The sequence below is a fragment of the Medicago sativa genome, chromosome 6 (genome assembly GCF_051527215.1).
Source record: "Medicago sativa cultivar Bolivia chromosome 6, Bolivia_mono, whole genome shotgun sequence".
Classification (NCBI taxonomy): Eukaryota; Viridiplantae; Streptophyta; class Magnoliopsida; order Fabales; family Fabaceae; genus Medicago; species Medicago sativa.
This window is the reverse complement of record NC_140754.1, coordinates 24,758,023-24,784,710: the sequence shown is the minus strand read 5'-3', so window position 1 is coordinate 24,784,710 and position 26,688 is coordinate 24,758,023. Positions and strand designations below refer to the sequence as shown.

General features: G+C 31.8%; 3 protein-coding genes across 12 annotated transcripts; all 3 read left to right on the top strand.

The window, feature by feature from the left end:
* Positions 1 to 1,692: 1,692 nt before the first annotated feature.
* On the top strand, positions 1,693 to 5,243 carry LOC146914113 (uncharacterized). Of its 4 annotated transcripts, XM_085717035.1 has the most exons (5): positions 1,694 to 2,291; positions 2,702 to 2,819; positions 3,453 to 3,521; positions 4,124 to 4,280; positions 4,400 to 5,243. In XM_085717035.1, exons 1-4 carry the CDS (start codon positions 2,051 to 2,053, stop codon positions 4,128 to 4,130), a joined length of 435 nt encoding a protein of 144 aa, XP_085573161.1. In that variant the 5' UTR covers positions 1,694 to 2,050; the 3' UTR covers positions 4,131 to 4,280; positions 4,400 to 5,243. The 4 variants fall into 4 exon arrangements, with proteins under 4 accessions (XP_085573158.1, XP_085573161.1, XP_085573159.1 ...); XM_085717032.1 differs by lacking the exon at positions 2,702 to 2,819 and having other exon boundaries at positions 1,693 to 2,291; positions 4,822 to 5,243; XM_085717033.1 differs by lacking the exon at positions 2,702 to 2,819.
* Positions 5,244 to 14,734: 9,491 nt separating this feature from the next.
* LOC146914112 (protein IQ-DOMAIN 3-like) lies at positions 14,735 to 18,289 on the top strand. Of its 7 annotated transcripts, none has more exons than XM_085717029.1 (6): positions 14,735 to 14,931; positions 15,691 to 15,774; positions 16,234 to 16,527; positions 16,846 to 17,073; positions 17,149 to 17,268; positions 17,347 to 18,289. In XM_085717029.1, the coding sequence occupies exons 2-6, from the start codon at positions 15,706 to 15,708 to the stop codon at positions 17,917 to 17,919; spliced, it is 1,284 nt and encodes a 427-aa protein (XP_085573155.1). In that variant the 5' UTR covers positions 14,735 to 14,931; positions 15,691 to 15,705; the 3' UTR covers positions 17,920 to 18,289. The 7 variants fall into 7 exon arrangements, with proteins under 7 accessions (XP_085573155.1, XP_085573152.1, XP_085573153.1 ...); XM_085717030.1 differs by having other exon boundaries at positions 14,816 to 14,931; positions 15,697 to 15,774; XM_085717031.1 differs by lacking the exon at positions 14,735 to 14,931 and adding an exon at positions 14,942 to 15,603.
* A 1,325-nt stretch (positions 18,290 to 19,614) lies between these two features.
* RBL (Noc2p family) lies at positions 19,615 to 26,575 on the top strand. The gene is made up of 12 exons (XM_085717024.1): positions 19,615 to 19,819; positions 19,915 to 20,087; positions 20,888 to 20,945; positions 21,043 to 21,137; positions 21,253 to 21,324; positions 22,324 to 22,830; positions 23,128 to 23,412; positions 23,504 to 23,833; positions 23,945 to 24,151; positions 25,300 to 25,389; positions 25,514 to 25,609; positions 26,078 to 26,575. The coding sequence occupies exons 1-12, from the start codon at positions 19,711 to 19,713 to the stop codon at positions 26,219 to 26,221; spliced, it is 2,166 nt and encodes a 721-aa protein (XP_085573150.1). The 5' UTR covers positions 19,615 to 19,710; the 3' UTR covers positions 26,222 to 26,575.
* The last annotated feature ends 113 nt before the right edge of the window (positions 26,576 to 26,688 follow it).

Here is a 26,688-nt window from a genome sequence, read left to right as displayed (position 1 = left end):
GCCCGATTGAGATTTAGCCCATGGGTTGATGATGTATTTTCCCCAAGAAGGCTGCTCACTATTTACCCCAAGGTTGATCACTTTTTACCGCAAGAGGGTAAAAAGAACTTTTTAGCCGAAAAGGGTAAAAAGAAAATAAGTAGATTTAGTGAATTCGAATAAATGTATCAATTATTGTTGTTATATGTATTAATTTTGTTCATTTCATTTTAGGGTTAAATATGTTTTTGGTCCCTATAAAATGGCGACCTTCTAAATTTAGTCCTTACTTAATTTTAATAGCTTTTTTAATCCTTACAAAAAAAAAATTTACTTATAATTTTAGTCCCTGCTAAAATAAATTTTGTTTAATTATCCTTAAACTCTTAAATTTTTTAACGATTCTTCTTATACAAGTTTAGAACACTATGAAAGGTTCATTTACTAAAATCTATAATTTTTTAACATGAAATAAATTAAATATGAATTTTTTAAAAAGACAAAAGTTTAAGATATAAGTAACAAAAATATGGACGTAGAAATCAAATTTTTGCGATATTTTTCGGAGGACCTTTTAATAACGTTCTTAACACGCCTGTAAAAAATTGTTGAAAAACTTAAGAGTTTAAGCATAAATTAAACAAATTTGGATTGAGTAAGGACTAATATTGAGTGCAGAAATTTTTTGTAGGGATTAAAAATGCTATTAAAATTAAGTAAGGACTAAACTTACAAAGTCGCAATTTTGTAGGGACCAAAAACATAATTAACCCTTCATTTTATTTATATTTGCTTTTATTTTCTAATTTTGTATTTAATGAATAAATTCGAATAAATATTAATTTAGTTAATTTCTTTTTCTTTATTTTATTTTTACATTTATTTATTGAATAAATTTGAATAAATATTTATTTTATGTAAATAAATAAATTAGAATAACATAAATAAATAAATTAGAATGAAGTGAACAAATAAATTAGAATAAAGTAAATTAATTAATTTTAATAAAGTAAATAAATTAATTAGAATAAGTAAATAAATAAATTTGAATAAAAGTGAACAAATTAATTACAATAAATTTAACACTTGTTTTACTTAACTAACGCATCGTTGGTTAAGTTGCGCAGAATTAAATACTTGCGTTAGTTAACTAACGCAAAGGTATTTTCGGCATTTCAGTTGTGCGCGAACAAAACTTGTTGGGAGAAGAGCAGAATTCAAGGACCCAAAGGCTCATATTCGAGAAAGATAGCCAATAACCCGAACATAAACGTGTTCATAGAACCAAAGGCTCGTATTCGAGAAATAATGAAGAAGAAATAAAGACATGGGAGTCGGGAGATATTCTCTAACGCCGACCCAAATGATAACAATTACAAGTGGCATCAAATCAACACTTCAAATTATGTTATTAAACCTTTACCCCATCTCATTCCTATTTTCACCGCTCCACTTTCTTCTATGTACAACCTTCTCCTACATGCTTCTTCATCACACCTTTTTCAACAGTACTTCTTTCTCAAATTCATCTTAATATTATAAATGGAATGCAGGTCTGCTAGCAAACCCTAGCCAAACCCTATTCCAAGCCTTCACATTTTAACCTGCAAGCCCTTTTGGAGCCAAAACTTTAGAGTTTGAAAATGCCAAAATGACATCATTGCCCTTCAATTGATAAAGTGGACGGTGCACAAAAGTCAAAATCTCAGAACCTTTTCTTCTCACACGTTTCCTCTCTGCTTCCTTTGTACCTTTTCTTCTTTTCTTCCTTTCTCCTTCAACTGAATTGTCTGCCACACACTCAATTTTCAAATTTTCATCTTGGTATTACAATTCCTCTGCACCCTTCCCCAACTTTCATCTCTAATCCAATTTTCAAATTCACTCCAAATTCAAACTAACATTCAAATTCACTTTCGGCACACTCGCCACCCTTCCACTCGTCTCCTTCTCCGGCGAAAAAATAGGCGAATCAACTCTCGACGTCAAATCCACCTCTCCTTCCACCTCAGGCGTCGTCGTTGTGATTTTTGGTCCGAAACAGAGGGATTGGAGTATTAAGATTAATAAGATGGAGAAGACGCTTGCGATTTCGACGGCGGTGGCAAGTGCAGCGGTGAATACGGTTGTGGTGGAGGAATTTAGGGATGAGTTTGAGGGGAATGCAAAGATGGAGGAGTTTATTGCGGCGATGAAAAGGTGGGGATTGGATCCGACGGAGAAGCTCTCTCTCCCACTTTCCCTCTCACCAAGTTTGGATCGTGAATCTGACATAAGAGGGAAATCGATGGTTCCTTCTCCACCATTTTTGGGTACATAACCATCTCTTTCGATTCTCATATTCATTCCTGTTTAATTGATTATATGTTCTTGGTATGTTATGATCATGAGCCGTTTTGTTTGTAAGATGTTTGATGAAATGCCCAAGTGGAGACAAATTGTTATTAATTCTGTTTGGATAAAGATTTAATGAATTACTTATGAAATAAGCTGAAAACAGCTTATGGACACATTGTAAGTTGTTTTTATAAGCTTTGTCAAACAGTTTTACAAGCGTTTTTTCAGGTATTCCTGAACGAGAGATACAATATGATAAGTAAGTTCATCAATTTACAACTCCCAAATTTAATCAAATATTTTTGTTTTGGGTTTCGATTATTTTTTATTTCTGTAAAATGAAATAAATGATGGTGATTTTTGTTTCTGTGTATATTGAAATTAGATGCTCATGCGAGTGTCAGGAAGCAATTGACCAAGTTGTTCAGGGAATCTCTCAAAGCTAATGTTCTCACTGAACCTTATGTTACAATAAATGGTGTGAAACATGCTGATTATCAATGGTCAGTTTCTCTAAATCGATTCATTTACCCTCTGTTTGGATTTCAACTCAGTTTAATTACATGCATGACAGCTTATCAAAACAGCTCATAGCTTATATATTAGAAATAACTTATTTAGTGTACTTCAGTTTGTTGAAATTCTAATTTTGGAGTTGGCCTAATTGAACTCATTCATTGGGAATTTCATAACATGAAACCTAAAGAAGTATTTAGTTTGTGGAATCATATTAAAGGAATTGGACCTTTCCATAAATATTAAAGAATATGGTGTTTTGAAGGATTATGTTTTGTGGTACCATTGATCAGTTCTTATAATATGATACAACTATATTGAAATATTTCTAAATGGAATTCTTTTTGAAATTATGTTTCCGTTCGATTCTAATGTGTTTTGTTTGTGAGTCTGTATTTACTTTCTTGAAGCTTCTTTTGTAATTCTCCTTTGTACTTTTTTTGTGGAGTAATTTGGTGGTGGCTGCCTATTTGGGATCTCAATAGATTGAGCTTTTTATTGGTGATGGCTTTAGTCTAGATTTTTTTAATAATTAAATGAAAATAAGTAATTATGCGTTTTGTTATTTCATTATGCCTTAACTGTTTTTTATTTCTGTGGTTGTTCTTCATGCAACATAGTCTACTTTTGCATAAGGAGGGTAGTAACTGTGCAACGGAAGAGGTGGCATCGAGGTTGCTCGATCATAGGTAATGTAGTCTGTAGGAAGCAAATTTTTATGATCATGTTACTGAATAAAAATTAGTTTTTGGTGCTATATTATGTTTTTATCATATGTCAAGGCTCAATGTTATATTCTCCGAGTGGCTCAATGACTCAGTATTCATGTTGTTTTTTATACAGCTGTGTTGTTTTTGTTGTGTCTACTGCTTCAATGGACTTCTCTGATTATGCTCTGTCAAGCTCGAATTCTAATTTTTTTTAATGCTAAATCTCTAAATCAATGTTTTAGTATTTGATAAGCTCATTTTAATTTATGCTCTAAATTTTTGCTAGACAATTGATTTCCTGATTAATTGGATAGTGACAGACAAGAGAAAATTGTCACACTCATTATTCAGAATAAACACCAATCTATTGTAACTCACAATTTTTGTTTGTTGAGTGAACGTCTCTTCAAAAGTCACAATAGGAGATTATTACTCTCATTGTTTTCCTAAAATATTTCTATTATGAAATTGCAATGACTATGGCCTTAATCCATTGGTTGAAAAGCCTTTACAGATGAGGCAAGTCTTGGATTTTGATTACGCCAAGTAAACTCATGTTCCATTTGTTCATGTAATATCAGGTTCTGATGTTGATGGTGATCATCGTTCTGATGTGAATGACATTGTTGTTGATTGGTGTGCGAATAAAAGGGTCATTCCTTATAGAGACATCAATGCAACTCAATGTTACCTTGCTGGTGCTGGAGTAAGGATATATCACATAACTTTGTTTTTGAGGTACCTTACCTTGCTATATTATTCATTTCAATCTAAAGAAACCATGGCTTAACATGGTTTTCTTTACTCTGTAACTTTCTTTCTATGATTTTAATCTATTTTACATGTTCTTGAAATAGATGATGTGGCTAGAATTTTGTATGCACATGATTGTGTATCAACTGAACTCAAAGAATGCTATAATACAAGCTAGGATGGACAAGAATCTTACTTTGGAGCTCACTATAAACTCATTTTACCATGGTTTTTTTAAGCTCCAACAGGTTGATTATAAAAGTTAGCTAGGGATAGATTTGGAGTTGAAAGTAGGTATCCACTATTTGCATTGAAATTTGAAACTTAATCTAGCAGACAATGATGTGCCAAATTAGCATTTTTTTTTATGTTTAGGATGAAAGCAAAAGAAAAACATGTAGAAGGAATTTTTCTTCATTTGTTAATTTGCTCAAAGACATCGACTTCTTTTGATGTATCACTAAACATTCTGGTATCATGCATAACATGTATCATCCATGATGTTTTTATTGTTTGATCTTTGTAGTGTTCAATTTCTGTCAAGCAGCCCTCTCGCGCACATGCTCTGATTTAAGATTGGCTGATGCACATGGAAAAAAAAGTGGAGTTGTAAGCTTGAGTGGGGGACTAATTCAAAACTATACTGAAATCTTATTGGTTTTTTAGTCTCATGGTGCAATTTGGAGCAGTTAAGCATTCAGAGGCAAAAATGTGGCATAAATAACTTTTTTTCTTTCGGTCAAGGCAAAGAGAATAATTTATTTGACGTGTATCGGTAAAAGTAACTATTAGAGGACTTTTTTTAGGTTGCATTTTGAAACACAATATAGTTTAATTTATATTTGTAATGGCCTTTACTGTTGTAATAGTTGATTTTCTTATATAAAAATTCATGTTTGCTGCATTGATCAATGATGCATAATATTATAGAATAATTTATTTTTCAAATTTATTGATTTGATTGTAGTCAAAATATATTGATCAATAGTATATAACAGATCCGCGCGATAGCGCGGGTCAAGAGTCTAGTTAATATATTATTTTATTTTAGGGCGTTGAGGATGTTGTTTAGGGTATGTTACTGCACATGATCCCAAATTTTTTATGTTATAAGAAAATTATGACTTAAAATGATTGGAGTCGATCTCACATCAGTCGAGTCATTTTAAGTTCTCCAACAACTCAGTTCAACTTGTTAGGTTCAATTCGTGAGCTCAAATCACATAAGTAAGTATTATGTACAATTGAATCTGGTTATAAAGCAAACAAGTCGAACTTTATATAGCTCAGGATCAACTCATTTTAGTAAACAAACTTAATTTTTAGCTCAACTTCAACTTCTTTGATTCATAAACCAGGTTCAAGTTGACTCAGTTTAAATGTAGATTGCCTTCAACATAAAAAAATGTGTAAAAAGTGAGTTATAATTTGTTTTGATACAACCTGAAGTGAAAAGAAAATTTAAACCATTAAAAATTTCAAACCAAACTACAATTAGAGTCCGATTGGATTAGGCTTATTTTGAGCTTATGCAAAACAGCTCATGCAAATAAATAAACTTTTATGTATTATTCATAAATTTGTAAACATAGTTTATGAAAAAACAGATTATAAAGAAACAATTTTTGTTAGTGAAAACATATAAAATAATATAAAAATTTATTTATTTGTATAAGCTCAAAATAAACCTAATCCAAATGGACCATTAGTTATACATGTATTTATCAACTAGGACATATAGTAGCAGTATTTTACACTAGTACCAACATCCATTTATTAATCATTGTCATGTTCATAATCGAAATCAAAATCATTATAAAATAACATATTTGGGGCCATTGCGGTAACACAAAGAATAACATTTGTTAATACTAATCAATTGTTATCATGATCATTATAAAATGAAGAAATAAAAAATAAATTAAATTATATGCTTAATGAATTCAAGAATGAGAATGGGAGTACCTTGAGGTTGGAAAAGGTGTGAGGTCGAAGCGTGTAGGAGAAGATCATAGAAGGAAATGGGGAGGTGATGGGAGGGGTTAAAGGTTTAATAACATCATTTGAAGTGTTGATTTTCCACCACTTGTAATTTTTATCATCGACGTTGGCATCGGCATCGGAGAATATCTCCCATGTCGTCATTTCTTCTTCGTAAATGGGAGGGGTTTCACGCTTGATTTCTTTGACCCGTTTGTTCAGCTCCCATTTTTTTTTCTTTCTTTTTTTTTTCATTCATTATATTTTCTAGTTTTCCCGCAAAATATTTTAGCTGAATAATAGATTCATCATATCATAGTTTCTGAAATCACTAAACCAAATAAATAATTTTGATATTTTTCTGATTGAGTTAGACCTAGCTTTTCGACAAAATAAATAAATAAATTAATCTTAATTAAAGAATAAAATAACTATTAAATTTCATTCATCCACAATCACTTTCATTTACAACATCATCAAATTTCGTGATTAAATTATTCTCATTAGCTTCATGGTGACGTAGCTTATTTGAAAATTTTATTTGTCTAGAAGGCTACAAAGGGTATGTGAAACTATTTGTAATGTGATTTTGATTGCTTTCTGGTGTCATTTGATGGACCAAAGGAGTATAAGGATCATTATTACTCTCCCTTCTTTCAACAAAGGAAGTGAGTGTGCTAGTTTATCTCATATCCAAAGACGAGAACTTGAATCCTCTCCTTCAAAGAAATCTCCCAAATTATTGTCACCAAGAAGTCTCCTAACACAATTTAAGGCATCACTGGAAATGGATAATGAACCCCCCCCCCCCCCCCCCCCCCCCCAAGTTTGTAATTTAATTTGAGCTTGCTTAGTACCACTACCGGCCACCATCTGGTTGCACAATTATATTCTCAAAGCCACTCTTCAATCTACGAACTAAAGGACTTTGAAATGACGTAGCACGCGTCATTTTACAACTTTTCATAACCTGTAAATGGAGTGATTCTTCTTCAAATGCATTAAAACTTTTAGCATTTTGAGGGGTTTGAAATTTAATTAGAGCTTTCTTAGAACCACTACCACTCTCTATTTGCACAATTTTAGTCTCAAAACCATTCTCCAATTTGCTTTAACGAGGTTGTCCTACCCCATTTTTTTTTACCCGTTTTTACTCGCCTTTTAAGCCGGGATTTTTCGTGGTTTCAGACGAAATTTCGGAAGAGAGGTATTTTAAAATACCTCATTATTGGTTCTGAAGGCAACAGTTTTTTATTAATTTTTTATTATAATTTTATTTTTTTATTATTATTTAGTTTTATTTATTATGTTTTATTAATTCTGTTTTTTTATTTATTTTTTAAAATTTTTGATTTCTTTTTTTTCAGTTTTAATTATCCTTTTTTTTTAGTCCATTCTGTCCAAAGTCCAAAATATATCCAGAAAATCATCATAGGATACCCATTTAAGGGCATTTTGGTCTTTTTTTCAATTTGTACCTAGTTTTTTCAGAAATGGCCAACATTAAAAACCCTAAAATTTTCAGTACAAACTTAACCACAAATGTCCAGAATTGAGTCCATATATAAACACACATAATTCATCAGTATGGGGGAGAAATTTTTTGGCAAAGTGCAGAAACCCTAAATTCACAATTTACCAAACATCATCACAAAACAAACTTTCTTCCAATAACATCTCAACAACACTAACCACGTACCACAAACACCACAATCCATGTGTATATGTCTGTGTGTGTGTGTGTCTATATATATATGTAATTTATGTGTGTGTCTATATGTATGTTGGATGTATGTGTGTATCTATGTTAGTTAAAGTGTATTTAAATACCATGTATTTTTTAGGAAAAACTTTTTAAACTTGGAATTTGGAATTTGAAATTCCATGCCATGTTTTGAGAAGAAAATTTTGATATCTCTTGTCAAACTCTTCATCTCGAATATTAGGTAAATAACTAAACATTCATTGTAAGGATCTTGAAGGCATTGTTATTCTTCATGAAATGAAGGAACATATCAGTGTTGTTTTAGTTTGCAGTCAATCTCAACATGGTAAAACTTTTATTTTAAACCAGATAATTAATTATTCTTTAATCTAGTTTTGTTTTTTATGGTTTAACTGTCTTAAGTTTTTGTATCAATATATATATATATATATATATTATATGTTGGTAATAGCATATTTGGGATTGCATATATATTTTTGTTTTGCAGTAGTATCTCCATATATAAATATGTATGTATGTATGTTGATACAAACATATTATGGATTACATACATGTTTTCGTTTTGTAGTAGCAAATGGTTTTCACAGTAGTAAATTGTTTATACTATAATTGGTTGGTCTTTTAGCAATGTTATGGCCGAATTTGATGTTATTGTTGTTGTTGGTTTTTTCTGAACTAGTTGTTGGATTGTGTTGTTTCTGGTACGTGGTTGGTGTTGTTGTTATCTTACTGGAAGAAAGTTATGTTTGGTAAATTGAGAGTATATGTTATAATTTTGTAGTAGCAAATTGTTTATACTATAAATATTTTCGTTTTGTAGTATCAATTTGTTCTAACAACAATATATATATATATATATATATATATATATATATATATATATATATATATATAAGCATGTTAGGAATTGCATCCATGTTTTAGTTTTGCAGTAGTAAATTGTTCTCAAAGTACGTAGTTTATATATAAGAATGTTGTTTTGCATCCATGTTTATATATATATAAATGTGTATTAGTATTAGCATATTAGAGATTGCGAAACGTTTTTGTTTTCATACAACAAATAGTTCTTACAAGTCTCTTCATATATGTATGTATGTAAGGGTCTTGAACGCAATGCTATGCTTCATGAAATTAAAAAACATATCGTTGTTGTTTCACTTTGTGGTTAATCTCAATAGGGTAAAACTTTTATTTTAAACCAAGTAATTAATTATTCCCTCAACTATTTTGTTTTTTGAGGATTTAAATGTATTTAGTTTTTGTTTTGAATTTCAGCTTCTAGGTAGGAGCACTGTTTAATGTTACGTATACTAAAAACATATGATTATGATGTACACATTTGGTTGAGAATGGATACAAAATTCTACTATTAAACACCCAAGGCATAAATTTGTATAACCAAACGATTAGTTAACTTATATACTTATCAATTTATGTTGAATATGTACTATACACTTTTACTTCTTGTGCTTGTACATGCAGGATGTTGCTGGCAAGTTAGCATCTGAAAACGCCAAGGCCCAATCTGTGTCAAAAAAGCCTATGGTTGAAGAAACTGCAAGGGAGATTGAATTGGCTGATAGAGCACAGACTGAAGAAGATGTGAGTCAGAAAGAGAAGAGTGAGATGCAGAGATCGGCACAATCTGGACAATACATGGATATGAGTCCTATAACGCAGACTAAAAGAGGTAAGAGGACAGCTAGTCCTAATCAGCAACCTAATGAAGATTATAAAAAGTTTAAGATCAGGAAGCTCAAGAGAATTCTCGTAGAACATAACCATGGTAATGATCCGGTTTGCAAGCAAAAGAGACCTTTCAAAAAAAATATCCTTGCTCTTTATGAGAAGTTTATTCTTGCTCTTTGTGTAGTGTGCTGCATGTAAGCATTGAGGAACATAAGCATCGTTTTTTTTTGTAGTGAGTCTCCCCTCTTTAAAGTTCTCAATAAAAATCAAAAAAAGGGAAATCTCTTAAGCTCTTACAGTAAAAATTTGCATGGAGGATCTTGCAAGAGTCATATATATATATATATATATATATATATATATTGGTATAAGCATATTAGGGATTGCATATATATGTTTGTTTTGCAGCAGTAAAATGTTCTAATAGACTAATAATGGTATTTCCATATATAAACATGTATGTATGAATGTTGATATAAACATATTATGGATTGAGTATATGTTTTCATTTTGTAGTATCAAATTGTTTTTACTGTAGTAAATTGTTTATACTATAAATGTTTTCGTTTTGTAATATCAATTTGTTCTCACAACAATATATATATATATAAGGATGTTAGGGATTGCATCCATGTTTTAGTTTTGCAGTAGTAAATTGTTCTCAAAGTACGTAGTCTCTCCATATATATATATATATATATATATATATATATATATATATATATTAGTATTAGCATATTAGAGATTGCGAAACGTTTTTGTTTTCATACAACAAAATGTTGGTATAAGCATATTAGGGATTGCATATATATGTTTGTTTTGCAGCAGTAAAATATTCTAATAGACTAATAGTGGTATTTTCATATATAAACATGTATGTATGAATGTTGATATAAACATATTATGGATTGAGTATATGTTTTCATTTTGTAGTATCAAATTGTTTTTACCGGAGTAAATTGTTTATATTATAAATGTTTTCGTTTTGTAATATCATATATATATATATATATAAGCATGTTAGGGATTCTTGTCAAAAAAAAAAAAACATGTTAGGGATTGCATCCATGTTTTAGTTTTGCAGTAGTAAATTGTTCTCAAAGTACGTAGTCTCTCCATATATATATATATTAGTATTAGCATATTAGAGATTGCGAAACGTTTTTGTTTTCATACAACAAATAGTTCTCACAAATCTCTTCATATATGTATGTATGTATGTGTGTACATGTATGTTGGTTAAAGTATAGTTAAATATCATATATTTTTTAGAGGCAACTTTTTCAACTTGGAATTTGGGATTTAAAATTCAATGGTTTGATAAGAAAATTTTGATTTCTCTTGTCAAATTACTCATCTCTGATATTATGTAGACAATAAAACAGTCATTGTAAGGATCTTGACAGCAATGTTATGCTTCATGAAATTAAGGAACATATTGTTGTTGTTTCAGTTTGTGGTTAATCTCAACAGGGTAAAACTTTTATTTTAAACCAGGTAATTAATTATTCCCTCAACTATTTTGTTTTTTGAGGATTTAAGTGTATTAGTTTTTGTTTTGAATTTCAGCTTCTAGGTAGGAGCACCAGTTAATGTTACGTATACTAAAAACATATGATTATGATGTACACATTTGGTTGAGAATAGATACGAAATTCTACTATTATACACCCAAGGCATAAATTTGTATAACCAAACGATTAGTTAACTCATATACTTATTGATTTATGTTGAATATGTACTATACACTCTTACTTCTTGTATTTTATTTTCATATTAAGAGTAGGGGAAATATGACGGTATTTTCCTTTTTTTTTGTTTGGTTATTACGATTGCATATATATTTTTGTTTTGCAGTAGTATCTCCATATATAAATATGTATTTATGTATGTTGATACAAACATATTATGGATTGCATACATGTTTTCGTTTTGTAGTAGCAAATTATTTTCACAGTAGTAAATTATTTATACTATAATTGTGTTGGTTGCATACATGTTTTCGTTTTGTAGTATCAACTTGTTCTCACAGTGTATATATATATATATATATATATATATATATATATATATATATATATATATATATATATGGGGATGCTAACTTACCCCCACTCAAAAACATGAAGGAGTAAGTTAGCAACTCTACTTCCACTTGCTATTGACAAAAAAACCATACTCTACCATTTTGATCTACTATTAACTAAAGGTTAGTTTTGTAAATTTGTTTTTAAACATACATAATTTTTTTTAATTCAATTTACTGCATGAATTGGACGTTGTTGCCTTGTTTTCATCTCCAGCTTAACTGTACCAATTACTATACCAATTAGAGTTCGTTACGATCCATGATACATGATGCAAACAGGAAAAATATTTTCTTTTCAATTATGAATTAAGTTTTGCATCAATTTTTTCTTTACTAAAAACACATTATTGTTAAAAGAAGAAAAAAAACTACATTATTCTCATCTAACGATGGATCACGTAACATTGATTTTGTTGAAAAAAAATCAATCAAGAACGTAAGCCTGGACACATATTCATGACTAGCTTCGTTGGTAGTTTTAATGAAGTCTGCGTTCAAGCCGGTTTAATTCCATGGTTAAAAAACAAGTGGGGTTATATGTACTTTCTATTGTTTTCCTTTTCAAAAAATAACATAAGCATGAACCCATAAAACAAAAGAAAATTAATTATGTTTTAAATAAGTAAAGTACTGTATTACCCTTTAATTTGAACTAATTTGAAAATGAAGATTTGGGTTATTGGTCAAAAGCAAGTGGGAGTAGGCTTTCTCACTTACTCCTTCATGTTTTTTAGTGGGAGTAAGTTAGCAGCCCTATAAATATATATATATATATATATATATATATATATATATATATATATATATATATATATATATATATATATATATATATATGGATTCATTGACTCCAAGAGTAAGTCTAAACACTTACTCCAAATCATGACCAATCATTTTAATTATAATTAATGGCTATGATTGATTCAATTTAATTGTTAAGGTGGGGTGTTTTCCTCTCTCCACAGCAGCACACATCAATCTTCCAATACACAACAATTATCTTTCTGACATTACGCATTAGTTGTTGTCAATTGTCAATGTGTTTTATCACCTTCATTACAATTAAGAAATCAAAATCAAATTTAGCTATAAGTGATGGAATTTCTCCTTTGAAATCAAATTATCTTCGAATTGTCATCACGGTTTACAAATTTAGCGGTGGCTAGTTATAAAATTTGTTTTTTCATTGATATATGACAGTTCCAATGCAGATTTTTTGTTTGCTCTTTATTTTCTTGTGAATAATTTGTTAGTAACTTCTGTTTAGATTTGTAAGTGACTTTTCTTGCTCTTTATTTTTTAATAGATATTCTCCCTGTAACTTCTCTTCAGAGAAGCTTCTCCTTTCTTTTGTGCTTGTATCAGTTTTCTCTCTATGTGTATACATACGTAAGAGTTGAAAGTTATTCATACTTAAACTCAAAACATTATCCTCCACAAATATTCCACAACCGCTCTTTTTCGATACACATAAACTCAATTTCTTTTCAAATAACAATTGAAGGTTGTGTATCAATAAACCCTAACTAAATTTTTGGAGGAAAAAAAACATAATTTTCACTTTGAAGCGAACATCATACTCCTTTTAGTTTTCAAAGAACTTACAAATTATTGTAAATTTTTAGACATGTCATTTGATCTAAACCTCGATAAGAATTAAGTATTCTATAATTACTTTTAAAAAACGGTTAATATAGACTTATACGACATTATGATAGATTCTTATTAATTGTTTTACATCGTCAATGCATGCATCTCTATTAAACATTATATCCTAATATTTTAAAAAAGAAACAAAAATAGTAAAAAAAATACATGAATTTTTCTAGTTACATCCTGTTTAATTCTTGTTATACCTCAAAATGACAAAATTATCCTTTTTAAATTCATCCAAACCCGTTGCATCGTTCTTCCTTTTCTAATACCCAAAAAACGCCTCTTCTTCTTTCCTCTTTCAAAACCATTCTTCTCCAAATTTCAATAAATGACAACAACAACACCATTTTCCTTTCGAACTTTTTTAACCCATTTTAATACATCAGCACGGGTAGCAAACACTTCATCGGTGGTAAATACACTTGTTGAATCTGCTAATTGTGCGTTTTCAAGTTCCACGTCATTGCTAAATGATGTCCATTTAATGAAAAGAGAAAGAAAACAACTTTTGAAATTGAGCTAAATGGTGGAGAAGACTTGATTCTGCTATAATTTAATCTTAAACTCAATTTAAGTAGGTCATGTAAACTGAGTTTAAGTGTACATACTAAAAGTTAAATTTTGCTTTAACCTCTTCAACCTTGTTTAATGATTCTAGGTAATCTTATTTTAAGTATGTAGATGTAAACTGTTTAAGTATGTTATGTAAACTAAGTTTACATATACTTACTTAAACTGAATTTAAATTAACCTCAACAATTTGAATTAACTTTAACGTGTGCGTGTTGCACCATCAAATATCCGTCGTTGTAGAGTGCATAATATATCAATGTTGAACAATAAGAAAAAAATAGAAACTCCAGCATCATTAAAAGAAATTCACTTACTTATATGCAATAGAGTGTGGATGAAATATGTTTTGATTCACTCTTTAATCTTCTATATAGATTAATTGAACATTCATGATTTTTTGTGGGTGAAAATGGTGAAATTTTAGAGTGGCAATGAATGAAAGTTTTTCGAAAATTTATATAAAAGAACAATTTTAGTACTTTCAAAAAATAAAATTTTAAGTAAATTTATGTGTAACCTGAAATACATGAGTTGTGAACACAAAAATTCAAAATATATTTAAGAAAAATAATTTTGAATTTGATTTTTAAAATTTTTAAACTGAAAAAAAAAAACCGTTATTGATTTTAGTGCTGTTGGATTACATTAACATTATCAAACTGTTGAGTGTCCGTCATGTTTGGTCTGACTGTTATTTAACTAACATAAAATCACAACGGTTGTGGGCCCCACTTTCTCATATTGACAAGTTGTCTCATTTTTTCTTCCCTTATTGAAGTTTCCTTCAAAGCCAAGATCTGTCCTCTCTGTCATTGCATTGCACTTCCATTTTGTGGGTCCCATTCTGTTTTGTCACACCAAGTAACTTACTTACTTCACATTTTTCAGAGATCTAATCTTAGTACCATTTTCATGCAAAGGTATTTTGTTACATTTTTTTGCAATGTTTTACATATCATTTTTGTTGTTTTTTTTTATTTGACAAATATTTCTCTTGTTATTTATAGTTTAGTATTAGTTTTCACATTTTCATTTTATTTATTTTTTACTATTTTGGATTTTATTATCTTGGTTCGTCTACATTTCTCCATTGAATATTGGAATTGCATGCTAAATTTGCATTCTTTTGTTGTAACTTTAATTTTAGAGATTTTTACTATATGGATTTGATGGACTTTTGGATTATGATATTTGGTTTCCTCTTCATTTTCTCATGGCATTTGCCAAAAAAAAATTATTTATTTTTCTTGTTATAATTACAAGGCTTCAAAGATTGGAGATTTTTACATGGTTTTTATCATTGTTGACTTAATTACTATATTTTCTGAAATTATGCAATTTTTTTGTATGCTTTTTAATTTCAGTTTCTAATTCTTTTCATTAATAAAACTGTTACTGATTTTTTAGTAAATAATTTGATTATAGATCTGTTTCTTGTGTTTATGGTTTCTGTTTTGAGGCTATGTTGCAGTTTTTGTGGCAGTTTCTTTTTTTACTAATTACATGAATTGATTATGTTTTTTTTTTTAACAGTTACTTGTAGTAACTACAATTTGCATTTGTTGAAATATGAGGTTTTTAAATGTGTTAATGTAATTACTTTTAATCCTTTTTTTTATGGATGATAGTTGGTTTTATATTAAGATCTAATTTCCTTGTTCTTGTTTTGCCTTTCAAAGTAACAGGAATTACAAATGGGAAAGAAAGGGAGTTGGTTTTCTGCAGTGAAGAAAGTTTTTAGTCATGATTCCAGAAAAGACAAGGTTTTTTAATTATTATATGCTACAAAAATATTATTTTTTAGTGTTTAATTTTGATACATGTAAAATTGTTTAGAAATTTTGATTTGTTTACACTGTCAACAAATCACAATCATTCATATTTGTTAATTTTAAAATAGTTATGATTAAAGTCAATCGATTGTTATGATCTGATGGTTATCTATGAAGCACGAACACTCCTCGAATTAGGTGTGTCCTTGTGTCGGACACGCGTCGGTGTCAGACATCGATGATTACACTGAATTATGTCATTTTACTCAAATTATTATCGGTGACGGCGTCTGTGTCGTGTTCGTGTTTCATAGGTAATGATTGGTTGATAGTGTAAAAAAACAATTACACTGGCTGTGTATATAAATTAAATCTAAATTTTCAATTGATTTTAAATCATAGCAGTCTCTAATTTAAACCATTTATGTGTGTTCATTGGGAAAAAAACAGAAAAGCAAGAAATCTAAGAAAAAAAGTACGGAAAAGGACTTAGAAGTGGAAACAGAAGAAGTACAAGTTGCTGTTCCACCAATAGAAGATGTTAAATTGACTGAGGCAGAGAATGAACAAAATAAACAAGCAATGTCTCTTGCTTTTGCGACTGCTGCGGCGGCAGGGGCTGCTGTTGCTGCGGCTCAGGCTGCTTTCGAGGTTGTTCGTCTCACGAGTATGCCTCATTACCCTACAAAGACTAAGGAAGAATTGGCAGCTATCAAGATTCAGACAGCGTTCCGCGGATATTTGGTATGATTGTCTTGTTTTTTATTTATTATGGCCTAATGTCATTCAAACTATTACTTACATGAATCAAATCATGCCCTTTTTCATGTAGCACTTACACGTCATACTGAAGGTGTATTTGGTGTCGGACACACGTGGTTAAATTCAATTATATCATCTTTTTGAATTATTACATGAGACATGTCAGTGTCGGTGTAGTGTTCGTGTAGCCTTTCAAAGGTTTCAGAAAATTTCAGAAGGAAGTATATTTTATTCTGAATATAGATTGTATGTATATATAGTTGTTTCCAACTGCCTGTAAGCATATATAACGGTTTTCAGGCGAGAAGAGCATTGCGCGCATTGAGAGGTTTGGTGAGATTGAAGACAATGGTACAAGGACAATCTGTAAAACGGCAAGCAGACAGCACCTTAAGATGCATGCAAACTCTAGCAAGATTGCAGTCACAGGTTCGCCAAAGGCGAATTCGAATGTCCGAGGATAATCAAGCTCTTCAACGCCAACTACAACAGAAACACGAAAAAGAACTTGTGAAATTGCAAGCTGCTGTAAGCATTTTTTGTATATTTTCCTTTTCTACAATGCATGTTGCGAATTTGTCTGATATAAAATTTGTACAACAGGTTGGAGAAGATTGGGATGCAAGCTTGCAGTCGAAGGAACAAATCGAAGCAAAACTGTTGCAAAGGCAAGAAGCTGCCTTCAAAAGAGAGAGGGCTTTGGCTTATTCATTCTCACATCAGGTACCAATGCTACCTCAAATTTTGGTTCAATATAAGTGATTTTGAATGTGTAAATAACTATAATGTTTACACTAACAGCAAACATGGAAGAATTCTTCAAAATCTGCAAACCAAACATTTATGGATCCAAACAATCCTCATTGGGGATGGAGTTGGTTAGAGAGATGGATGGCGACTCGACCATGGGAAGCCGAAAATATCATTATGAATCACAATGATCATACATCTGTTAAGTGTTCATCGAAGCCTAATTATATTCTTCATTATGATACCAAACCTTCCCCGGTTAGCCAAAAATCAAGAAGGCAAACCATTCACAATTCTCCTCCAACTTCCTCAAAGGCAAGACCATCAAACTCAAAGGGTGAAAGTAGTATTGATGATTCGAGAAGCATGTTTAGCGCTCAATCTGAACGGTATCGAAGATATAGTAGCATTGCAGGATCATCGGTTAGAGACGATGCAAGCGTTGAAAGCTCGCCGGTGTTTCCTAGTTACATGGCACTCACTAGTTCAGCAAAGGCAAAGTCTAGAGTAATGCAAAAAACCTCACCATCACCATCTTCAATTTCTGCAAGGAAGAGGCTTTCTTTCCCTGCTTCTCCAGTTGGTTCAAGAAGGCACTCTGGTCCACCTAAGGTGGAAATATAAGAGTTAGCAAGTGTAGCAACCGAGACTTCAGATTGAAGATGTATCTGGTGGTGTCAGACACCGACACATGTTAGTTTCATGTTTGGTGTCCGTGTCAGTGTCAATACTTCATAGTTGACAATAAGTCTCTTTGAATTATCAATTAAAATTTAGTAAATTATAGGCTTTGATAGTTGTTTTTCATTTTGTTTTTAAGTCTTGATATTGTTTGTGTATTAAGGAGTAAAAGTATAGAACAATAAAAATTGGCTTCTCACTGTTCATACAGCTAGTTCTCTTCATAATCAATGTGAGGCATCTTTAACATTTCTCACAACTAGTTTAGGAGTAACACTAGTTTGTTTAATGAAAAACTCAGGTTTGTGTTTAATTTGTCATTACCATTTTCATGGTTATGCTCTTTGTATGTTTTTCTAATTTTTAATTTGTAGGTTCAAACTGTGACCAAATCAGTTGTATTCTATCTTAATTTTTATAAAATCACACAATTGTTAGTTGTAATTTTAAGACTTTTAAAAAAAGTAAAAAAAAAAAAATGGGCATGACAACAAGAAATCAGGATGAATGAGTTAAACAAGTCAAGAACAAACGTGTATACTATTTGATTTAACATAATATTATGTATAGTATACTGTATACACCTGAAAAAAAAGTATAGTATATTGCATGTATATTTTAGTATTTTTTTTAAGGGTTATATTTTAGTATTACGTTCACCAACCGGCAAATGGAAGTTGCTGGTTTCCTTATGTCATCGCTTAGTCAAAGTTGTACATATGCTTGAATTAATTTAATTGAATAGTGTCATAGTAAGCAGGCGGCGTCCTTGACATTCCACTGCCTACATACATACACATTCAATTTAATCATATTAAGCAAAAAAAAAAAAAAAAAAAACTAAAAATGAAAGAAAGTAGAAAAGGATCATTGAATTGAATGCATATATATACCATTTGAATAAGGCACTTCCATCAGGAGCACGAACACGACGAATAACGCAAACCCTTTTTTTAACTCTTCTTCTTCTTTGTGCCATTACAAGTAATGAGTGATCGATGATGAAAATAAACAAAACAAGTAATGAATGTGTGTTTGCTTGTTGTATGAATCAAAACCTTTTCGTGTTCTCTAGTTTTCGGACACAACATAACTTGATGGGACACTTTTGTTTTTTTGTTTTCGAAAAAAAGTTGAGTTAGGGGGCACTAGTTAAGGATTTTAGTTAGTAAAATTTTATGAAATTTCATGTAATTAGTGCATTGAAAATTGAAAACTTAACCAGACCAGATGATGTGACGAAGATTACATGTCAACTACCATCTAGATACTGCTGATGCATTCGAGTGATTGCTCACATCCTTGAACAATTTTGATTTGCTGGTGTAAGAAGGGAAAGTAAAGTGTATGGTTTGTGTTTACTTGAGTTTGAAAGTGTAAGGGTCACATGTCAACTACCGTTCGCCATTGTTAGGGTAATTTTAGATCTTCGAGGTGCTTGTGAGCAAACCTAGGTGCCTAAAAAGCAATTTTCCAAAAAATGAGATTCTAATACCAAGCCCAATCAAATATTTTTTTGAGTCAACCCAAAAAATAAACATTTTTTTTCTTTACTAAAAAAGTTAGTATTTTTTTCTTTGTAAAAAAAAATATTTTATTTTATTTGTTTAAAACCCTAAAACCCTGAACAACAAAAATGCATTGTCTTTGCAACACAAGATTGTAGCAGTCACACTGAACACGACAACATACCTCGTTCTATCAGAACTTCAATCAAAACCTTAAATTCCCCGAATGGGAAAATTAGGGAAGAACGCACGAAAATTCGCAAAAAAAAATCTTCAATCAGTTGAAAGAAACCAAAGAAAATTAAAATCCAAATTCAAACGAAAAGCTTCTAAAGGTACCCACAATTTCTTCTTCTTCTTATTGCAAATTTTTATTATTAATTTTTTTTTTTTGAAAATGGGTTTGAATTTTTGTTGTTGAATGTAACAGGTGATGGTCATGAAGTTGAAGAAATTGAAGAAACTGATGCTGTTATGACAAATCCTTCAAAAACTGTTGTTGAAGAGATTCAAGATGTTTCACTTGATGCTGTTTTTAGTGATAATGATGAAACTGAAGTGCTTGGTGGTGATGATTCTGATAGTGATGGCTTTCTTGAAGAGGTTTGAATTTTTTATTATTTTTTTTAATTTAGAGTTAAATATGTTTTTAGTCGCGTCAAAATACCGTTTTTAAGTACTGTTGTATTATTTTTTTATTTTTTTTATTAATTTTAGCTGCATTTTTATTGATTTTTAGATTTTTTTTATTGATTTTAGTTATATCTTTGTGTTTTTAGTGTTCTATTTAGCCCGGTTAAAATTAGAATTAAAAATGAACAAAATTTATGTTGGATGTCGGTAAGGCCTAGCTCATCTAGCAAATGCTAATATTGTTAGGCTGGATACGTTCACCTGGGTTTGACCTGGGACCTTGCAGTTGTGTGTGTGAGGTTCAAGTGGTGATTGTCACTCTGTGTATAGATGAAAAAGAAATAGTTAATGTAGGACTGAACTTGAAATGATGTGAAGTTTATAGGGACTAAAATAGATTTGACTCTTTAATTTATTGCTAAATGTCTTATTGATATTGGTTTTGCGTAAATGGTCATTTTGGTTTTTGGTGTTTGAATGTGTAAGGTGATATCACTATTCTCCCTATATTAACCACAATCAGAAAAACATCATCGTATGTGTTCTTCGTTAGCTTGGTCATTGAACGTGTCTCCGATTGGCCAGTTTACTCCATCAAATTACTAACAAACACACTCGAGGATGTTTTTGTAATTTTGATATATTCAGGGATTATAGTGACACTGACTCAGGCATTTAGGAACCTAAATGAGTGTTTCCTTTACTCTCTAATTTTTCATTAGGTTTAGTTATTCTATATTCAGTATATTGATTTTTGACTATATGGACAGGACTCTAGCTTTGCCGATGTTACCGGAAGTGATGATGAAAATAATATTGAAATTGAAAGTAAGGACATTTCGAACTTTCCAGTTTAAACTAAATTGCAACATCTCGCTGTTGCATGTGTTTTATCAGATTTGATTCTGATGCAAGGCTTTTGCAGATGGCAATGGTGGTAGTTCATTATCAGCGAAAAACAGTGAAATGTTTGCAGAACTTTTGAAGAAAGAAAAGAAGTTGAACAAATTGAAAGAAAAGGTAGTTCCTTTGTGTCCTATGTTTTCTTGGTTGGTTTCCACCAGAATCTTATTTAGCACATAATGTTATTTTATATTCTTCACAAATATCTGACTTCTCTTCTTGAAATCTACAGTTTCCTGGGTTTTCTAAATTTCTGGCAAGTTATGATGATGAAGACACTGGACTATCTTCAGATGAAGAAACTGTGAGTATAGTACATAGATATTTACATGTTAGAATTCCCGGTGAATAATTGATTGACATCTTCTAATAGTTCGTATTAGAATGGCACATATACTTGGTTTAACATAGCTTCAAAATGTTTGCTAAGTGGATATAATTATCCTACATAGTCTGAGGGTTGTGTATTTTACGCATCTCTTAAGGAAGAGAGTGTAACTTAATATTTTTTTTAAAAGTCTACTTTGTTGAATTCCAATCTGCTTGGTACTTTATAATGTACTATGCTTTATGCTATGGATTGTTCCATTGCATTTCAATATTATTTTCTTTTTAGAGCTTATTTGATGATTAGGACAAGATGACGATAGAGTATGTGCTTGTTTGGTTGACAAGATAAAAAAGATTGAATAGGATGAAACATTATGAGGGTATGTCACAAGTTCGTCTTTTGAATGTGATTCATATCCTATTAAACCTCTATTTTTTTCCATCTCAAAGACATAATAGGATACTATAATAGTTAATTGAGCAACACATATTTGTGTTTTTCTGTTTTCCTTTCTGTAATCCAGTAGTTGGAGCTTTCTTATGTGCATCATTGGGGATCAAAATCCATTTCAGCTTACTTTGATTATTAATCACTTTACTCTTTGGAAGTTCGTTTATGTTTCTGCCTGTGTTTGGATCAACCAACTGGCAGACTCACTCATCATGTATTTCTCTATAACTAGTTTCCATGTTTGATTTACGACGGGGGTGGGGAATAGATGCATACGTATCTGCTTTGCAGTTAATTATTGTGTTGCAACGGAATATACTGAATCCGGATATTCTGTTGTTAGTTAGATTGCGGTTACCTTGAACCTCTTGAGGCTTGACTCCTCAATTTCTCTTTGGTTTATTACATACAATTTTCTTCGTGTTCTCTATGTCTTAAGACTCCAACATGTAGCTTTGAACTTTCAACCTGACTAGCACTTACGTTAATGCAAATTGACACATTTTTTCTTACGTGGTTCAGGGTTCAGATGATGAAACAATGAATGATGAAAATGCACATACTCGGGTGGGTAAAACGTTGACAAGTGCATCTGTTGATTCTTTGTGTAAACTGGTCAAAGAACAACAGAGTTTACCTGCCCTTACTTGTCTCATAAATGCTTATAGAGCTGCATGCCGCAGTGATTCTGAAACAACCAGTGTCAGTGGCAGTGTCTTATCCAACGGCATTCAGACGAGTGAAAAGTTCTGCACGATATTAATGTTCATGCTGAATGAGGCTGATAATATGTTTAGGATGTTACTCTCAATTCCAAGCTCGAGTTCAAAGAAGGAAGCTGTTTTGGATCTAAAGAATAAAGCTAAATGGTTATCGCTTAGACCTCTTATTAAGTCATACTTAAGGAATACTGTATTTCTCTTGAACCAGATCACCGACTCCGAGATACTAGCCTTCTCAATCTGTCGACTCAGAGCTTCAATGATCTTTCTGGCTGCATTTCCATCTTTACTGCACAAGCTTCTCAAGGTATTCTTTAACTTCACAGTAGTAAAATATACTTGAAATTCATCATATGCTATGTTTTACAGATGCTGGTGTAGATGGCTTAAGAGAGAAAATTTCATATTTTGACGTTCCAAAGTAATAGTAGCTTGGATTTCCAGTATTACGTATTTTCGTTAGCTACTCGTTGCTGGCATGAAGTATCTTCCATTTGGAAATTAGATTCTTAAACATATGTATCAACCTCCAGCCTTGTATAATGCAATTGTCAGTTTTGTGCCATGTAAAATATTCCTTACCTTGCACTCGACTTTATTGCAGATTTGTGTTGATCTCTGGGTAACAGGTGATAGATCTCTGTCATCACACTCGTTTCTTATGATTCGAGATATAGCATCTATGTGTAGCTCTAAGTGGTTAGACATCTGTTTTGTCAAAACATACAAGGCCTTCATCGGTCGCTCTCAATCTGCACATACAAATTTTCTAAGGAACTCTTTTGTGGAGCTATGCTCTTTAGACGTGCAGAAGTCGTCAAACAAAGCAATGACATGCATAAGACGTCTTGGTGACATATTGCTGAAGGGGTGGCTAACGAAAAAGAAGGTAAGCTTTAAACAATGTTAATATTTTTATTGCTTTTTATTTTTCATGTAAGGTAATATTGCTGATATTTTTCCTTTTATCTTATGAGCAGGAGGTGGTTAATAAAATTTGTAGTTGGCAGTACATCAATTGTATTGATCTTTGGGTTGCATTTATATCGGAAAACATACATGACTATGATCTTCAGCCATTGCTGTATATGATTGCTCAAATTATAAATGGAGTTGCTCTCCTCTTTCCCGGGCCTAGATATTTGCCACTGAGAGTCAGATGTATCCAATGGCTTAATCGTCTTGCCGGTTCCAGTGGGATCTTCATCCCTGTTACATCATTCGTGCTTGATTTTCTCGAATACAATATTACCAAGGATGGTGGGAAACCTGGAAAAGGTTTTGAATTTGAACCTTTGTCTGCCATTAAGGTAAGATGAAAATGACGGCATATTTTTTCTCGTACATTTTAGATTATTTCTAGAATTTTCATTTATCTAATATTTCTTGTCCGATCAATTGACTCTTGGTAATTTTTGCAGCTTCCAAAACATTGGTTAAAATCACGTGAATTCCAAGAAGAGTGTGTCTCATCTACCATTGAACTTCTTTCAGAGCATTTTTCACAATGGAGTTACCATGTATCTTTTCCCGAACTGGCAACAGCTCCACTTGTCTACCTTAAGAAAATAGTTGAAAAGACCTCTAATGAAAGTTTCAAACGAGTTATCAAGCGTTTCATTGATCAGGTACAAGTTCCAACTATACTTTTTCTATGATTAGCACCCAACAACAATGTTTTTTTTCTGCATGATTAACATCCAACAGTGCCGTCTATTTTGTTACATTTGTTCTGCTATAATGATGTAAAACGCCGTATCTCGCATGCTTTTGAACTGTTATTCTAAATCGGGTGGAAATTCTAGAATTGCCGTCAAATGTTAATGTTATAGGCAAGTTTTCAGGTATTTTAAGGGCGGCGAATATGTGTTTTTGTCTCTACATTTTTTTTAAGGAGTGTTTTTGTGTTGATTACAAACCACCAGGAATTTCAACATTGAAATGAATGTGAACTGTGATGGGGCTTGCAATGAAAAAATGCAAGTTAGCACAGCAAAAACCCTACTTTTTGGTAAGTTTATTTAAGGAGAAAGAATAAGAGGGCTTTGGGAAGTTGTAGACTCTTAGTTGTGGCACCATACTCCATACTTGTAGTATTTCCATTCTGGTGATATAGGCCTTCTACTGAGTTTACCTGTTAAAAATGGTGTTTTTTTTATCGTTCTGTTATCTTTTTGGCTGACCTACTGGATTCCCGAAGGAGAGGTTTTGGTTAGTACTATAGTGTAGGAGACATTAGCATTCGTTGCTTTCAAATAAGCAAGATGCTTGGGAAGTGAGAGGAAAATTTGTATCATGACCCAGCAGTTGATGGGTCCTTGTTTGCATCTATGAAGCACAGACACTGACACATTGACACTGATAATAATTTGCGAAAATGACATAATTCATTGTTATCACATGTGTCGATGTCATGTCAGTGTCGGACATTGGACCCTTCAATCAGATGTGTCAGTGCTATAGAGAGGTTTGCATCCGATAACTATTCAAAAGAACATCGCATCCTATGTCGGTGTCTAACCAGGTTGAGATTTACGAAGTGTTGAACAACACATCTGAGTAAGTTAAATCAAACTGGTCAGACTAAGGCATGGAAGAGGCCATGATCCACTGGTTCAACGTGTTACCAGAGATAGAAGACGATTTGACTTAATCATTTAATAGTTGATATTGCCAAAAACTTTTTTTGTTTTTTGTTCTTTTATGAAGCAACAATGGATAATTAACATCTCACCCAACTCTTTTTTCTGGTTTTTCCCTTTACGTGGGAATTTAGGTGGAGTTGAATGTTGACTTTGTGCAAAAGAAAAGAGATGATGTGCCTTTCTCGCCGAAGGATCAGCAGTCTGTCGAAACGTTTCTTCAGGTAATCCTACTTTTCTCCCCTGTACTTCCTCCATTGAATTTCTCACAGGAGAGGATCAATGCCCCTTGAATCATGGTTCCAGTCCTTGATGTCGCTAGACTAATTTATCGGTTCGATTTGACAGGCGGAGAAACGTAGTGGTAATAATTCATTTATGCAATACTACAAAAGCATCATGCGCAAGGCTGCTTCCAGGAAAGCGATTACAAAGAGGAAGAAGGTCTGGTTGTATTTATATCTTTCCTCTTTCTGTTTCTGTTTGCGTGGGTTGCTCGTGCTATTTTCCCTTGTTGCGAATACCACCATAGTAGAATAAGCATTCACAAAATCCTCCGTCGTCCTACGTTTCGATGAATGAAAATTTATTCACATTGAAGAATTGTAGTTTTCAACAGTTACATTTATGAATAACTAGCGGAAAGGCAGGCATGTGCTCATGTATCTGCATTTTTCAATTGTATTTCGTTGAATTTATATAAAGTAGTTAGTTAACTTTGGAGTTGCCATTATATAAAGTATAGATGCTGAACCATGTAAAATTTGAGGGTACACAAAAGATTCATTTCTCTGGTCATCAATTTTCTCGAGAGGAATCAAAGACACGTATGAAAATATAAAGTTCTTAATTTTATATCCTATAAATGTTGTGTTTCTGACATCATCCATGTCTCCATAATCTATGCTGCAGTCTCCGGGCAAAGGAAAGAAGAAGAGAAAGCAGCATCCAAATGGCGTTGTTGATGGCAATCCTACTGATTCCGGAAAGAAAAAGAAAACGCAACCTCCCAATGGCGTTGTTGATGACAACCCTACTGATTCTAGAAAGAATTAACACTTTTTGCTTTCGTGATTTGGTTCTTCTCAGGTTGAAGAAAACATGTTATTTTCTTGTACACTTTGTTGTACCTTACTTTAGGTTTTGAAATTTAACGGCGTTGAAGACGAACTTTGTTTCGTTCATTGGACCTGATGAGCATCAATTTTGAAATATTTATTCTAGAGTTTTATGTAAGTCCTTAGGTTTGAAAGGGAATGTAATTCAAGAGGTCAAGATTTTGCAACTTTTTGGAGACGCTGATCAGTGCAAGGAAATGTTTGACAAAATGTTTGCATTCACTTCAGTTTTTGGTTGTAAAAGATTAAGTGCAAATCAATTATGTTTAAAGATTTTTTTTTTATATAGAAATAATTATGATGTAGGTTCTACATTAGAATACCATAGGCAGGAACCCTCCAAAGTGCAATGGAGGTCACCATTCAGTTAAGTATTAGAAATGATTTAAATTTGATGCACTTTAA